Raw genomic sequence first — 16,325 nt, forward strand, 5'->3', positions numbered from 1 at the left:
ATATTTCTCTCCCTGTGGTAGAAGAGCCACATTAGAGGTACAGAAGAAATGGCTTGAGGCTAGATCATGTTATACTGGTCCAGGTTGTAAACTGAAATTGCACCATTAGACTCCCAAATAAAATGCATGCAAAGATCCCATTCCATTTTCATGATTCCAGTTACACCTATTTTCCAATGATTGGAAACATTTTAGATATGAAATCAGTTCAGTTTTATTCCTTCATTTGCTTTTTTTGACTCTCAAAGGGCTGATTGCACAGACTTCTGCAAGTGCTTCTCTGAGCTTGAGCAAGGAGTACTTTCAGTGCTATGATCAGGTCACACTTGTCTTGCTGGTAGATTTGCACTTAAATTTCACATCTGAAATCTGTCATCCACCTGGTCAAAGGTGATAGTTCTGGTTTAGTCTTTAAATCCACTTTCAGAGCAATTTCATGATATAAAACGTCAATTAAAATGACAGTAATATACTGCCCACTAATTAGTAAATTCATAGCTAAAGAAGGCTTATAAAGATCTCGTAAGCTCCTCTGAATTTTGCAACATTCTGGGTGTCTGGCATTGTTAATTGAAAAGAAATGAGGTGGGGAGAAGAGGGAAGTGCTTTGAATTTAGAGAAGTCTGCTTGTTTTTTGCTTGGCTAAAGGCTTTTATTATGCAGAATTATGAACCACATAAATGGCTAAATATCTGGCAGGATTTGGAAGATTTGGATAATTTTTTTTTATTATTTTTTGCGTTCTGTTTCTTTTTATGTACCTGTAATACACCTCTCGGATCCTCTTACCCTGAAGGCAGTCCCAATCTATGAAGGCAAAGCTATCCAAATCATCTCTGTTACCTAAAAGCCCAAATAAGGGAAAATTGTGTGGTTGAATGAAGGTATTGATGACTAAGCAAGTTGCAAAGTTTTAGGATTGCAAAATGTGCTGATTTCAAAGTAAGCATTTGTCTGGCTAACTGGCATTTTTGTTCTTGCACCTTTTTGATTCAGGGCATTTTAAGTATCTTTTTGAAATTAGTTAAACCAGTCTTGATTTTAATAGCTACCGGAATCTTTTTTTCTCCCTTTCTATTATGTACCAAGCTGATTGCCCAAGTCATGAGTTAACTATAATGGCTGGTGGTACTTTTCTTCAGGTTGCCATTGCAAAGCTTATTCCAGGGAGCCAATACATATCCAAATGAATGGTAAATGATTTATAAACTGAATCCTATAGATGGTTGAGTTTGTAGGTGATGAGGGTGGAAGACTTTGCTCCTTCAGTTCCAGTTCATTCCCCAACTCCTCCCATCATCCAACAATGGCAGATCTAGAAAGTAAATGGGACCAAAGTGAAGCCAGACCTTTTAAAAAAAAATTTATTTGAAGAAATGAGTACAACAAATTGGACAGTTGGGATAACATCAACAGCAAGACCTTGCTGAACTGACAGTACTTGTTTGCAAATTAGAATGTTGCACTAAGTGTGCAATGTAATTAGTTTATAAGCAACAGTTGTTTTTTTTTACATAACATTCAAATCCTATGCAAGTAAGATGACTTGTCCTTTTGTTCCCTTATGCATGTAGAACCAGTGTTGATTTTCTGCTGGGTTACCAACACACATTTAGGATAGGTTCACTAAAGACTGTTACTGTATTAGTGCACATTAACTTGCATTTACTACAGATCCTAACTTTGTGCAATGGGACATATTTTACTATTAACAGCATTAGTTCACCTAGGGGCCCTTTTATTTTTCAGTAAAATTTATGTAGTTATTGCAGCTTAACATGGGAATATACTGCACAATAGCTACAAATTTGACAAGGCAACCGGGAGGGATAAAATCAGCATTTTTCTAATGCTGATCCTGCATTGAAGTGGCAATTGGTGGACAATTCTTGGTCACAGTTAATGCAGGAGCAACTTAGGCCCAGATTCTGTAAAGAGTACCTAGAAAAATGGCACCAGCCATGTGTCAATCATGCTTGGGTGCCATTGACAGAATCATGCCTAGTGGCGCCTATGTACAAACTTAGGTGCTGGAAATGTAGGCCATGATTTAAAAGGCCTACATTTCAGGCACCTACATTTTTTTATTTATTTTTTTTTTTTGAGGGGTGGGTGGAGGGAGAATTGCACTTGCCCACTTATGCATTAGGAGTCGCTAAAGTGCCGTACGATATGCACCTACCTTTTTTAGAATCGGGTAGGCGCCTTTTGCCCAACTTTTTTTTTTTTTTTTAAACAATTATTGAAGCTATTAAGGGGATTATACCACTTGAATAGTAGGTGCTAAGTGCTCCCGTGTTAACTGTGCTAATGTAATGTGCTAGCTGGTTAACACTTCCATGCCATGTCTCCTGACAAACTCAATAACCTGCATTTTAATGTGCAGAAATAGGCAGACTGCCTCTTAGCAGGGTTGTGCAGTAACCTTTTTCTGTATGTTTAATTGAGTGCTTAATGCACTTTAGTAAAAAGGGATCCTTGATAAATCTAGCCCTTTGCAGCCAACTTGAAGCCTGCCTCCTTATCACTACTGCAGCTGGGGTGGAAGGGGAAATCCTTGACTTGTCTCTTCAATTTACAACTGCATTTTATGTGTGTTTCAGTTGTAAGTAGAATTACAAGTCTAAGTTTATTTTACCAATAAATATTGCTGGAGCATTTTTATTTGTTACATTAATGTGGAATAGGATTCAGACAGGCACATTTGTGTTGAGTTATTGATGGTATCTGCAATAAATGTTTTGAGGTTAGGAATGGATCAAAAAAACATATTGCATGATTTTTTAGTTTTATCTCCAGCATTTGACTCGGTGAGCTTACAATTGTTGTTAAAGTTGGAAAATCTAGGAATGAGTGGTAAAGTCTTGCAGTAGTTTGCATCTTATTTGTTTAATAGGACTTTCCATGTATTGAATGGGGTTGAAGTGTCCACAAAAGACTGTTGGAAGAGGAGTTCCTCAAGGATCAGCATTGTTAATGTTTATATGGCATCATTGGGAAAAGTGTGAGTCATTGAACATCCATTATAGACAATATGCAGATATTTTATTTTTTTGTTTCCAGTTGATAAGGGAAAGATAAATTAGAATCCTGATTCTGCATGTTGAAAGTTGTGGATTGATGAATGCTCATTATATGAGTATGAACGTGGGAAAGACTGAAGTAATGCTTGTGGGACAGGGTGGTTGTAGATGTATTGTGTGTGAAAATGACAGTATTAGGGGTAAAACGGGACTCTACTCTAATGAAGCGTCAAATTGATAAAACTATTCAGGCCTGTTTTGGCTATTTACATGTACTACATTGTTTAAAGCTGATGCTGACATCTTTTGATTTTAGAACTGTAGTTCTTTTCATGTTAGAACTATGGTTCAGGGAATGTATCTCCATACTGGACTACTGTAATGCACTGTATCTTGGGATAACTAAAACTAGGAGCATTTTGTTGCAATTTGTCCAAAATGCAGCAGCATGGTTGGTTATGGGCATTGCAAGAAATGCAAAACAAACAAAAAATCACCAAAATGTTCCACAGAGAAAAGGAGACACCAAAGCAACAAGCAGAGCTGTGGAAACAATGATCCTGATGTAGAAAGTTTAATGAAGTGTTCACAATGAAAACAATACTATTCAATAAAAGTCTTCAAGTATTGCAATGCAATAGGTCTTCACAAGTAAAAACGATACAAATCAATTGTAAATCTATATAACACATATCAGTGAGTGTGGTGTGGACCCGCCTTGGTCTGTGTTTCAGTTAATGATGATCTTCTGGAATCCAGTCCAATTGGACCACAAAGTATGGTTCTGCCACAAAGCATACAAAAGACTGTGAGGTGAAACCGGATGAACAGAAGCCACTGCATGGTGTGCAACTCCAAGCTTCTGTAAATCCAGTTTCACCTCAGTCTTTTGTATGCTTTGGGGCAAAGCCATCCTTTGTGGTCCAATTGGATCGGAACCCAGAAGGTTATCTTTAGCTGAAACATGGACTGCCTCGGGTCCACACCACTCATTGCTGTGTTATATAGATTTACAATTGATTTGCATCATTTTTACTTCTGAAGACTTTTATTGCATTTTATTGTTTTCATTGTGTAGATTTTATTAAACTTTTTATATCAAGAGCATCATTTCTCCGGAGACAAGCAGGGGACATGCAGGCAAACTTGAAGGTGAAGTCCTCTGACTGAGCCTGAGTGTCAGTGCTCTCCCCTAGGTATAGTAAAGTTTTTAACTTACTGAGTATGTGTAGGGTACACTGCGTCCGGAGCCCCTCCCCTTGGTTCATTAGTTTTTTCTTTTGCTGCTCCTGACAAGTCTCAGCTCTCCCCTCTGACTCTCCACACAAGAACGGGATACAAAGTAAAAAAACATAAATAAATAACCACAACACTTTCAAATTTTTCTTTACACAGAAGCCGTCCTGGACTTTTATTTTAATAAATAAATATGTGTGTGTGTGTGTGTTTTACTCAACAGCAAAAAGATTCCCTCTATAGTTGCAGCAGTACTGTTTTCATTCCAGTGAATACAACAGCAGCTAGGAACGCAAAATTTCTGGCTATTCTCTCCTCACAAATACCACAATGTCTTCAACTCCTTCAGTGCCACTGTGCATCAATGGCTCAACAAAGTCTTCCAGTCTGCATTCTGTATTGCTTGCTCTTTCCCCCCCCCCTTTCAGGGCCCCAGGTCCGGCACTGCTAGGGGTGGGAAGCATACTGCCGCCACCTCAACTTGCCACTAAAATACTGGCAGAGGTTGGTGCAATACCACAATAGCAGACGGTTTTAGGAAGATCTGTGACGCCCTTCTCCACTGGCTTTGACAAGGGCAACACAAGAGCCACAAAAGGAACAGTCTCCACGTCAGAAAGGTAAATTGGGGAAGGCTCCCATGGGCTCAGTTCCAGCATCATGGTCCTTTCCCAAAGCAGAACAGAACACTTTGGAAGGATGCAAGTCAGCCGTCTAAATCTTCTAAAGTGACCTCTAAGTCTAATCAGCTTGCCTCTTGGGAGTCCTCACAGCAGGATTCTATACCTGCTAAACGGCCTTCTATGTCTCACTTATTACCAGCTACTTCTATTCTGGGGCAGGATTCGGTTACCACAGTAGCCAATTTTTTTCACACTATTACATCAGTTTATGCTATATTATTATAGCAGCCACCTCACCTCCCAGTTAGAAGTGCAGCAATGCCCTTAATGCAGGGACCCTCCTATACCAGATGCTTTCCTCCCTGAGTCTGGCTCAATCCACCAAGACCTTCATTGGACTCCTCGTACCTCTGTTTGTGCTTCTCTGCCACAAGATGGTCATCTCCAGGGTGGATTGATCCAGTGGACCTTCACATTTTTCACCAGATCCTCTCCTCACATGGACACACCTCAACAACCAGAACAGGGTGAGGAATATTCCTATCCCAAGTTCTTACAAAAAGTGTCCACCTTTAGTCTTAACCAAGCTTCTATACTGGCAGGGAATGGCAGATGCACCCTGCCTAGGAGATATGTTTTTCGGTGAAAAAGTCAAAGATACAGTTTCACAGCTCAAAGAAGATTCTACAACTTTGCGTGAACTTTTGGCTTCCTCTTCAGACCAATCTCAGCAATCCCGTTTACCATCTCTCTCTTCTTATCGAAGAGCATATTACCAGCAATTTTTTCAACAATACTATCTGTGTAGGCGTTTTACCCCCACAATCGACCTCATTTACAGAGATCACAAGCTGCTTCTTATTTGCTAAAGCCACATTCAAAGAAGAAACAGTTCTCCATCTCAGCTAAATCCACTCAAGCCTAATCCTAGTTTTTGACCAATTACCAGTGAGAGAGCGACTAACTCATTTCTTTTCAGAATGGCAGCGCATCACGATAGACAACTGAGCATTAACCATTATTTCTCAAGATACTCCCTATCTCAAATTACAACCACCCATCCTCCTCTGCTTTCCAACACGCCTCCCCAACATATCCCTCGGCTTTCAGAGGCAATCTCTCTCCTTCACTCCAATGCCATCGAGTAGGTACCCCAGCATCAAAAACATCTGTTTGTATTCCAGATTTTTTTATCATCCCAAAGAAGACTGAAGGCCCCCTAAATGCCTGCCTCAAAAGAGAAGTTCAGAATGATTTCCCTTCCGGCCATACTACCGCTTCTCAGACAAAACGATTGGTTCGCTGCTTTAGACCTCATGGATGCCTACACTCGCATCCAGTGTTCCCTCTAAGCGGGCGGGTGTTGTGAGCAAACTTTTTTCACTGTGAGCTAAAAATATCGGGCGCCAGCAAGTTATGAGCCAAATAAATATGTTGCTTTCTACCACAGAACTTCCTTACGTTTGTATGGAATCTATCCCCTTTCAACTTTAGAGAGTGCCCTCTCGTTCTCCCTGCCTTAGCTACTAAGTCTATTCCCTTCAGTACCTTGAATGTTTCTATCATGTCCCCTCTCAATCTCCTCTGCTCAAGGGAGAAGAGGCCCAGTTTCTCTAATCTTTCGCTGTACGGCAACTCCTCCAGCCCCTTAACCATTTTAGTTGCTCTTCTCTGGATCCTTTTGAGTAGTACCGTGTCCTTCTTAAAGTACCAGTGCTGGACGCAGTACTCCAGGTGAGGGCGTACCATGGCCCGGTACAGCAGCATGATAACCTTCTCTGTCTCTTCAGTCCAGCATCTGCCCCTTCCATTCACTGTCTGTCTTTCCCTGCCATCTCTCCTCCTGCCCCCCCCCCCCACCCCCCAATTTGGTCTAGCATCCATCATCTTCCTTCTGTTCCCCTCATGGTCTGGCATCTCTATCCTTCCCTCCCCCCTGTGGTTTTTAGCATATCTCTCTTCTCATTTCCTCCACTCAGATCTGATCATTCTCTGCTCTCTCTTCCCTTTTCTTCTCTGGTCTTCCTTCTCTATTTTCTGCCTCCATCTAAATTAAATTCTTTCTTACTATTTAGTCCCGTTTCCCTCTTTTCACTGTGTCTACACACAGCTTGTCACCCCTTTCCCTCACCCCTCCATTATCTTACTATTTTCTTCCCCCTTTATTTATCTCCTCCTTCCATCCAGTATGTGTTCTTTCCCCACTTCCATTCAGCATCTGCTCTCCCTTCTCAACTGACATCCATCTGCCTTCTGCTCTCTCTCCCTTCTTCTCACTTCCATCATCTGTCCCCTTCTCTCTCTCTCTCTCTCCCCCCCCAACTTCCATCATCTGCCCCCCTTCTCTCTCTCTCTCATCTCCTCCATTCCATCATCTGCCCCTTCTCTCTCTCTCTCTCTCTCTCCCCCCCCCCCCAACTTCCATCATCTGCCCCCCTTCCCCTCACCTTTGTGGGTCACTTTCTTTCCCCTGAGGGTGGCTCATGTCACAGGGGAAGCTTTGGCCGAGCAGAACCGCTTGATTGACAGTGGAACTTACTTGATTGATGTCGATGCTGGGGCCCGTTGCCGTTTGAAGGAAAAAAAAAAAAAGGTGGAAAAAAGGAACCTGTAAAGGCGAGAGGAAGGGAAACCTCCAGGACAGCTGCTTTTTGCCCTCCTTCAGCGGCCCAAGAGTTCAGACCAGCAGCGGCAGCTCTGTATGCTTTTAACTTCGGCACAGAGCTGCCCCTAATCAATAGTTTAGCGCGGTTTCATGAGGCAGCCTCGGGGCCTTTGATAGCCGGCCCGCTTCGATGATGCGATGTGGGCCGGCCTAGCAAAGGCCCCGAGGCTGCCTTATGAAACCGCGCTAAACTATTGATTAGGGGCAGCTCTGTGCCGAAGTTAAAAGCATACACAGCTGCCGCTGCTGGTCTGGAGGTGCGGAGACAAGGCAGGAGGCAAACGCGGTGGAAGGCAGGAGTCCCGGCGAAGGCAGGAGTCCCGGCACAGCGACTGCAACAGGAAGTTGCAAGTCAGCTGACGCCGGCCTTTCGTTGCGGCGGGGACCGAATCCTTCGCGGACCGGCAAGATTTTGTTTGCGGACCGGCGGTTGAAGAACTGTGCTCTACACTGTGTGCGCTGTGACGAGAAACTTGTGCGCTGCGAGGTAATATTTTGTGCGTCAGCGCACCCCAGCGCAGCTTAGCGGGAACACTGAGTCGCATCCCTATTCATCCTCCCACTGGCAGTTCCTTCATTTCAAATTTCTCAACAGCCACTACCAATACAAGGCTCTTCCTTTCAGCCTCTCTTCAGCACCTTGAATCTTTACAAAGTGCCTGACTGTAGTAGCGACCTACCTAAGGAGGCAATATCAAGCGGTATTCACCTACCTCGACGACTGGCTACTCATGGTATATTCCAAAGAACATTTGCTACATACCATACAGGTCACAACAGGCCTTACACTACACAGTCACAGCTTATACCAGTTCCCTCATGTTAATTGGTGCATACATCAATGCCATCATAGCGAAAGCTTATCTTCCAGAAGATCGACATCAAACCATTATCAGCTTAGCTCCCATCTCAGGCAATCTTCCTACTTTACAGCACGAAACATCTTACGGCTCTTGGGTCATAAGGCAGCATTTCTGTCACTGGTACCGCATGCAAGGCTGCACATGCGTCCGCTCCAATGGCATCTCAAGATACACTGGAATCAGTATGCGCAACCACTCTTCAGAAAGATTCCTATACCAACACACATCAAATCTTCCATTCTATGGTGGATCCAGTCCCCTTTACTAAAAGAGGGATGTCCATTCGAACCTCCATCTCAGCTCACCATCACTACAGATGCTTCCATCAAAGTATGAGGAGTACATCTCAACCAGATTCAAAACTCAAGAGGTCTGGACATTATCAGGAAAATATTTACACATAAACCACTTGGAGCTTGGAGCAATCTACTACGCTCTTCAAGCTTTTCGTCCTTTCATTCGCAGTCCTTGGATTCACAATCAATGCATTCTAATACAAACAGACAACCAAGTGGCAGTATTCTATGTGACTAAACAAGGGGCATCCGGATCCTTTCCCCTTTGCAGAAAAACTTACTGTCTCTGGACCTTTGCTCTCTCTCTCTCTTCACATAGACTTGCATGCAATCTACATTCCAGGAGAAAACAATATAGCAGACTCACTCAGCAGGTCAGCAGGAAACTCAATCCTCATGAGTGGACCTTAAACCCAGATATGCTTCATCATGAGTTCTAACTTTGGGGAACCCCGCTGATAGACCTTTTTGCTACTCAAGACAATGCACAATGCCAGAGGTTTTGTTCCTTATGCCCAACTCCATGAGCCATAGCAAGAGATGCTTTTTTCCATTCCGTGGACCCAACATCTTTATGCCTTTCCTCTGGTTCCACTCATTTCCAGGGTCCTTTGCAAAGCCCACAAGGATAGTGCTCACTTAATTCTAATTGCACCGTGCTGGCCCAGGAAGATCTGGTATCTCCTACTCTAGGACCTTCTTGATGCTCCTTCAATTCTGTTGGGAAGCCATCCTTCTCTGCTTTCACAGCACAATGGGTATCTACTGCATCCCAACCTTTGCAGCCTCACATTCACAGCGTGGAGATTGAGATCTCAATCTTAGCCAGTATTCCAGTCCCCCAATCTGTAAAAACTGTCCTTCTCGCAGCCAGACATCTCTCGACTAGGAAGTTGTATCAATCTAAATGGAAACATTTCTTAATTTGGGCATGTTCTCAATCGCAAGATCCCCTTAAGAGCTCAGTTCCTTCGCTATTAACATACCTTCTCCACTTATCAGATTCTGGCCTTAAATCCAAGTCCGTCAGATTCCACCTGTCAGTGATTTCAGCATATCATTGCCATATTGATGATAAACCCATTTCACAACACCCTCTACTTTCATGTTTTCTCAGAGGTCTCGCCAATCTTAAGTATCCTATGCAAGACCCTCCCCCCTACCTGGGATCTGAATAAAGTATTGGACCAATTAATGTCAGACCTGTTTGAACCTATGGGATCGGCTACGTTACAATTCCTCACATGGAAGATGGCCTTCTTAACAGCACTCACCTCTGCAAGAACAGTTAGGGTGAGTCCGCATCTGCACTTCTGTTGGAAAAAAATTGCAGATAAGGGTAATATGTGTTACCAAAGCTTGAAGCTCACTAAGTTCTTTCAAAGGATTTTTATTTAAAACACTTATAGCCTGCATATCAAACATCTATGCGGGTAACAGCAGCACATACACAATTAAAAGAAAATATAACAATACACAATAAAAGAAAAGCGGCCTATAACCCAAAACCTATGCCTAAAGCAATTGGTATCAAATAGCTGTCACTTTATACATTGCTCATATTTGGAAAAGCTAATCGGGAAAAAATATGCCTTCAGGATTTTCTGAAATACCAGGAAGTCAGAAATTAGATGAATGGAATCTGGGATTGAATTCCATAATGTCGGAATGTTACTGATTTCCATCTTAATCAGACTATAACTTTACCATCCTTTATTCTGCCTCCACATTCTTCCCCGATGGAGAAATCCCTCTATACTTTGCACTGCAGAAGAGCATTGCTCTTCTACCCTAACTGTACTAAAGCCTTCTGTCAAACGAATTGGTTTTTCAACTCCTCCAACCCTTCCAACCAGGGTCAACCAGTTGCTAAAAACTATACCTCCATGGATCATACGTATCTTTCTGCAATAACAGGGCTCAAGTGCCATCCCCTGGTATAATTGGAGCACATAGAGTACAAGGCTTCCTCAGTAGCACACCTTCAATCAATTCCCATTCAAGACATCTGTAAAGCTGCAACCTGGTCTTCAGTTCATACTTACCAAACACTACTGTTTGGACCAAAAGCTCAGCGCAGGACATTCAGTTTGGGCAATCTGTCATAAGAAACTTATTTGCACTATAAAGTATTACCACCACCCATATCTTTCTATAGCTTGGGACTCACCTTCAAGTGTACCTGCATTTCCCCTGCTTGTCTCTAGAGAAAACACAGTTGCTTACCTGTAACAGAAGTTCTCCTTAGACAGCAGGATAATGCAGCCACTTTGCCCCCCCCCCACCTTCCCCTCAATATCATTCTCTTCTAGCTAGAGGACAAAACTAATGAAACAAAGGGAGGGGTTCCAAAGGTGTAGTGTACCCCACACATGCTGAATAAGTTAAAAACTTTACTATACCTACGGGAGAGCACCGACACTCAGGCTCAGTCATAGGACTTCACCTTCCCTCCACTCAAGGGCACTCAGCGCAAAAAGATGTTTGATAACCTTCTGGCGACGCAAGCAGCAAAACTTAACCACTCCATCTCCAACCTGTTGACGGCAACGGGCGACTTCAAAACTTTTCGAAAAGAAATCAAAACCCTACTTTTCAAAAAATGTATCCAGATATCTTAACCCAACCCTTCCCCCTCCTCCTAGATAAATTCTTCCCCAAAGCCTCCACTTAAATAATCTCTTCCTCCCCAAAACACCAACCAAGTATTCAGATCCCTGAAATGTAACGTAATCTTATTTGTACTCTAACTGTAATCTATTTGTTATATCACACAGTAACGTACAGTCAATTTAATATCCAATTTGCAAGTTCTTCCGGAATTAATCCAGCTACCTCTCCTCCCTTGTAACCGAAAAAAAACCAAAAACCCCAAAACTGTTGTAACTTCACTGGAAATGTCTAGTTAGCTCTTTGTAATCCGCCTTGAACTGCAAGGTATAGGTGGAATAGAAGTCCCTAATGTAATGTAATGACTGCATTCCCCTGCTGTCTATGGAGAACGTCTGTTGAGGTAAGAAACTGTGCTTTTCCACAGCCAGTGGCTTAGTAAAGGTGAGAGATGCCTGGGGTGGTGGCGCCCCTCTCCTGCTGTCTTCTCCACCCCCTGCCACACTTGTCCCCTCCCCTTCCCTTTCCCCGTACCTTTTAAACTTCTCAGATGTGAGCAGCGTGCTGCCCACATTGGTGTTGGCTCATGCTTTGATGTCACTTCATAGGTGCGTGACCCAGAGAGCGCCAAAAGGGTATGGGGGAAGGCAAGGGGTGCACGTGGCAAGGAGAGGAGCGGGCAGGTGAGCGAGGGGGGCGGAGAGGAGGAGGGGTGCCTAGGTGGATCGCACCCCCTTACTACACCACTGTCCACAGTTCTGCTTGTTGCGTTGCAAGAGATGAGCACCATAATCCCAGTCCTTCGGAAGTTGCACTGGTTACTAGTAGCACAGAGTCCAATATAAAGTAATCTCGATTGTTCATCAAACGTTTTACCATCCAGTACTTTTATATCTTAAGCAATTGCTTATATTTATACTGTCCTGGTAGAGCACTGCGTTCATGTTGCTTGAAACATCGAGTAAAGTGTGATATGCTGAGACTAGAACAGCTGCTTTTTGTGTGGCAGGTGTTAAAATGTGGAACACATTGATGGGGCAATTACGCCTATGTGCTGACAGATTGAAATTTTAAAAAACTGCTCTCATGTAAGGAAAGATGTCTATTTGCACAGGCAAGATGGAATTGGACAAGAAATGTCATGAAGACACTCAGCTTTTGGTTGTGTTAACTTTATTCTATGTATGTTTTATATGGAAACCATCTAAGAGGGGCTGCTGAAATGTTTATCAGCCCAACCAGCAAAGTTGGGTCAGCCTCCAGTGATTTATTTTTTTTTTTAATTATTTTTTTCTTCCACTTTTTATTTTTTTGTTACGTTGGAAAGTCTTCTCTTTCCCTGGCTAGGCTTCAGAAAACGGAGGATGGATTGAGACATCCGGGTTTTACTTCCTTTTTCTGGAGCCATATGGTAGCCCTCCTCCCGCCCCCATACTCATAACCAGTCTTGTTTTATGTTTACAAAGAATGTTGCTGCTTATACTCATGGGTTTCCCCCTTTTTTTCAGTTGTTTCTTTACTTAATCCAGTTGTGTGGTCTCAGTCTGCAATTTTTCATGTATAAAATGTATATAATTCAGTATTAGATGAAAGGTGCATTATTTCTGTTATTTACAGTATGTTTGCTCATTTTGAGAAAATAAAGTTTTCAAATATGAGAAGAAAATTGATGTTCTTTTGGCAATTTCCATTAACTTCATCTGGTGTTTAGGCTTATCAATAATAAAAATGGAATGCAGAAAACCTATGAAGTTAACATAATAAATAATGGCAGAAATAAAGACCAATTAGCCTTTCTAGTCAGCCTGGTTCTTCTGTCGGCATTGTGAAAGATGTATCTGCCAGCCATAGATGCTTAACTTCTTATTTAAGCCCAGCAGTATTTGGTAAGTAGGTTCTCATATGAAAATGCATAACAGCTAAATAATCATGAAATTACAAGACCTATTATCGACCATGAATTCAAGATAAATAGCACTCTTGGGAGAACTTTAACCCCATGGAAGAACAAGATGCCCACATTTATTTAGAGTGATGGGCTCAATTTAACAGGGATTTTTGTTGGCATATTGGACTAGATTCATTAAGGACACCGATCGTGTCCTGACCACTTTGTGATCCCGACCCGATTCACTAACCTTACTTCCGATCCGCACATGCAAATGAGGGGGAATGGCATGCAAATGTAGGAAGGCAGCGATTCACTAAAAAATTTCATGAACACCTACTGGGCTGGCCGATCAAAAAATAAGCGACTGCTGAGGACCAGTCACTCAGGTCCTTTCCAACTGCCCTGCTCCGTAGCGTGAGCCCGTGGCTTTAACCCGCAGGTTTAAAGCCGGTCAAAACCATGGGCTCGTGATGTAAAAATTTTTTTAAAAAAGTTTCAAGCTCTGTAAGCATGCGCAGAACCATCTATAGCAGGGATCTCAAAGTCCCTCCTTGAGGGCCGCAATCCAGTCGGGTTTTCAGGATTTCCCCAATGAATATGCATTGAAAGCAGTGCATGCACATAGATCTCATGCATATTCATTGGGGAAATCCTGAAAACCCGAATGAATTGTGGCCCTCAAGGAGGGACTTTGAGTCCCCTGATCTATAGGCAAAGAAGATGGTCTGTGCATGTGTCGGGATCGCTCTTCAGCGATCCTTACAGTCGGTTGGGGGCGCGACTCCGATTGCCCTTATTTGCATGAGGACACTTTGTGAATCAGCCCCCCCTGGCCAGGAATTGGATCGCTAACGGATCAGATTGAATCCATGGCCTTAGTGAATCTATCCCATTGTGAGAATGAGTACAGAAAAATTAATGTGAAAAGATCTGTCCTTGATTCATGGATTGGGCCTTCCACTCACTAGGCTGGTTGCGGCACAGGTTGAGAATTTTGTGGTGGTAATCTTCACAGCTAAGAGGAGAGGGAAAGGAAAAAGTCTTTAAATTAAAATTGTAGACTACCTCAAATTCAAGTGAGTACTTTATATAGGATCCAAAAACATTTGTATAGTCATTGCTGTTATGGAAAAAGTCAATTTTTTACCTATTGTGCTTATGGGTGACATCGGGTAGTTGCCCAAGGAGCACTTAGTGCATTCAGTCACTACAAATACTGCTCAACCTCTTCCTTTTCTGTTTGCCCCAAGCATGCCTGAAATGTTATTTTCATTAAATGCTTATCAATTTTTGTCTTATGACAAAGAGAAAATAGTCCCAATATATATTAATCTCCAAATCTTATAAGGAGAACATAAGATACACGATCCTCAGAGGGTGAAATACCCACAGGTTCAAGTGAGCAACTCTCACTCAACCACGATCTTCACTGGATCATATACGTATCTTTGTTTTATTTTTTATTTTTTATCTTTTTATAACAATATATAAGTTTTGTTCATATTTGAATAACTTAATTAATTAACTTAGCTTGCTATTTTAGATAAGGGAGCGCCTCCACCAACATGCCATGTTTCACAACGCTTTCCTCAGGGTTGAGGCTCCCGACTATATCAGAAAAATATTTAAATATCAAACATTACTCCCAAAGTTCATTTTGTCATATTCCTAAAACAACATTTATACCTAAGTGTAATAAAACTATGTAGCAATGGCCAATCAAGACCTATAGCCTTTTCAACTTACTCATGTGTAAAATGAAAATCGCTCCGTTCGAGTAGATTTCATATTGAACGAGCGCGTCTGTCGTCGGATCCGGTTTTAACCCCAAAGGGAGGGATCTTAACCAGAGAAACGTCACGTACTTTTTTAATTTGCCGGACTTAATTCAAAGCTTTCAGCGGATTCAGACTACTGACATCCAGTCAATTTCTTCGTTTAATCCATGAGGAGATAAAGCATTCAAGATAAAAATCCATTTTTGTTCTTTGATATTAAGAGCTGATTTATAATTCCCACCCTCCTTCCCTATTTTTACAAAATCTATAATGCGCCATCTAATGTCATGCCAGGAATGTTGTTTTTTTATCCAATGATTTACAATAGGTGCCGTGTCAGTTTCTGTATGGACTCTCGATTTATGTTCATTCAGCCGTGTTTTAATAGAACGCTGAGTTCTCCCAACATAAATCAAGTTGCACGGACACTGGATAACGTAAATAACATTAGTAGTATTGCAAGTAGTGATGTCCTTAGATTGAATAACCAATCCCGTGGTTTCAGAGACACCGGAATATAGGAGAAATATTGCAATGTACTCCAGCCCCCTCTCAACAAGGGTACCATACAAGTTGTGGCAGATGTCAATGGTGTCCTTTTACCATCCCCGGAGAATCTTGGTGTCATCCAACCACGGGATTGGTTATTCAATCTAAGGACATCACTACTTGCAATACTACTAATGTTATTTACGTTATCCAGTGTCCATGCAACTTGATTTATGTTGGGAGAACTCAGCGTTCTATTAAAACACAGCTGAATGAACATAAATCGAGAGTCCATACAGAAACTGACACGGCACCTATTGTAAATCATTGGATAAAAAAACAACATTCCTGGCATGACATTAGATGGCGCATTATAGATTTTGTAAAAATAGGGAAGGAGGGTGGGAATTAAAATCAGCTCTTAATATCAAAGAACAAAAATGGATTTTTATCTTGAATGCTTTATCTCCTCATGGATTAAACGAAGAAATTGACTGGATGTCAGTAGTCTGAATCCGCTGAAAGCTTTGAATTAAGTCCGGCAAATTAAAAAAGTACGTGACGTTTCTCTGGTTGAGATCCCTCTCTTTGGGGTTAAAACCGGATCTGACGACAGACGCGCTCGTTCAATATGAAATCTACTCGAACGGAGCGATTTTCATTTCACACATGAGTAAGTTGAAAAGGCTATAGGTCTTGATTGGCCATTGCTACATAGTTTTATTACACTTAGGTATAAATATTGTTTTAGGAATATGACAAAATGAACTTTGGGAGTAATGTTTGATATTTAAATATTTTTCAGATATAGTCGGGAGCCTCAACCCTGAGGAAAGCGTTGTGAAACATGG

General features: G+C 42.0%; 1 protein-coding gene across 3 annotated transcripts in view; it reads left to right on the forward strand.

Moving 5' to 3' along the window:
• Positions 1-16,325, forward strand: part of YPEL2 (yippee like 2) — a 168,743-nt gene that overhangs the window by 86,525 nt on the left and 65,893 nt on the right. The window contains exon 5 of one of the 3 annotated variants that reach the window (XM_033922085.1): positions 2,897-3,712. The exons of the other annotated variants lie outside the window; for them this stretch is intronic. Within the exon in view, the coding sequence (XP_033777976.1) occupies positions 2,897-2,923 (27 nt within the window). The 3' untranslated portion in view covers positions 2,924-3,712. Of the gene's footprint in view, positions 1-2,896; positions 3,713-16,325 lie in introns of those variants that run through there. 3 annotated transcript variants of the gene reach the window in all.

The sequence above is a fragment of the Geotrypetes seraphini genome, chromosome 15 (assembly GCF_902459505.1).
Source record: "Geotrypetes seraphini chromosome 15, aGeoSer1.1, whole genome shotgun sequence".
Classification (NCBI taxonomy): domain Eukaryota; kingdom Metazoa; phylum Chordata; class Amphibia; order Gymnophiona; family Dermophiidae; genus Geotrypetes; species Geotrypetes seraphini.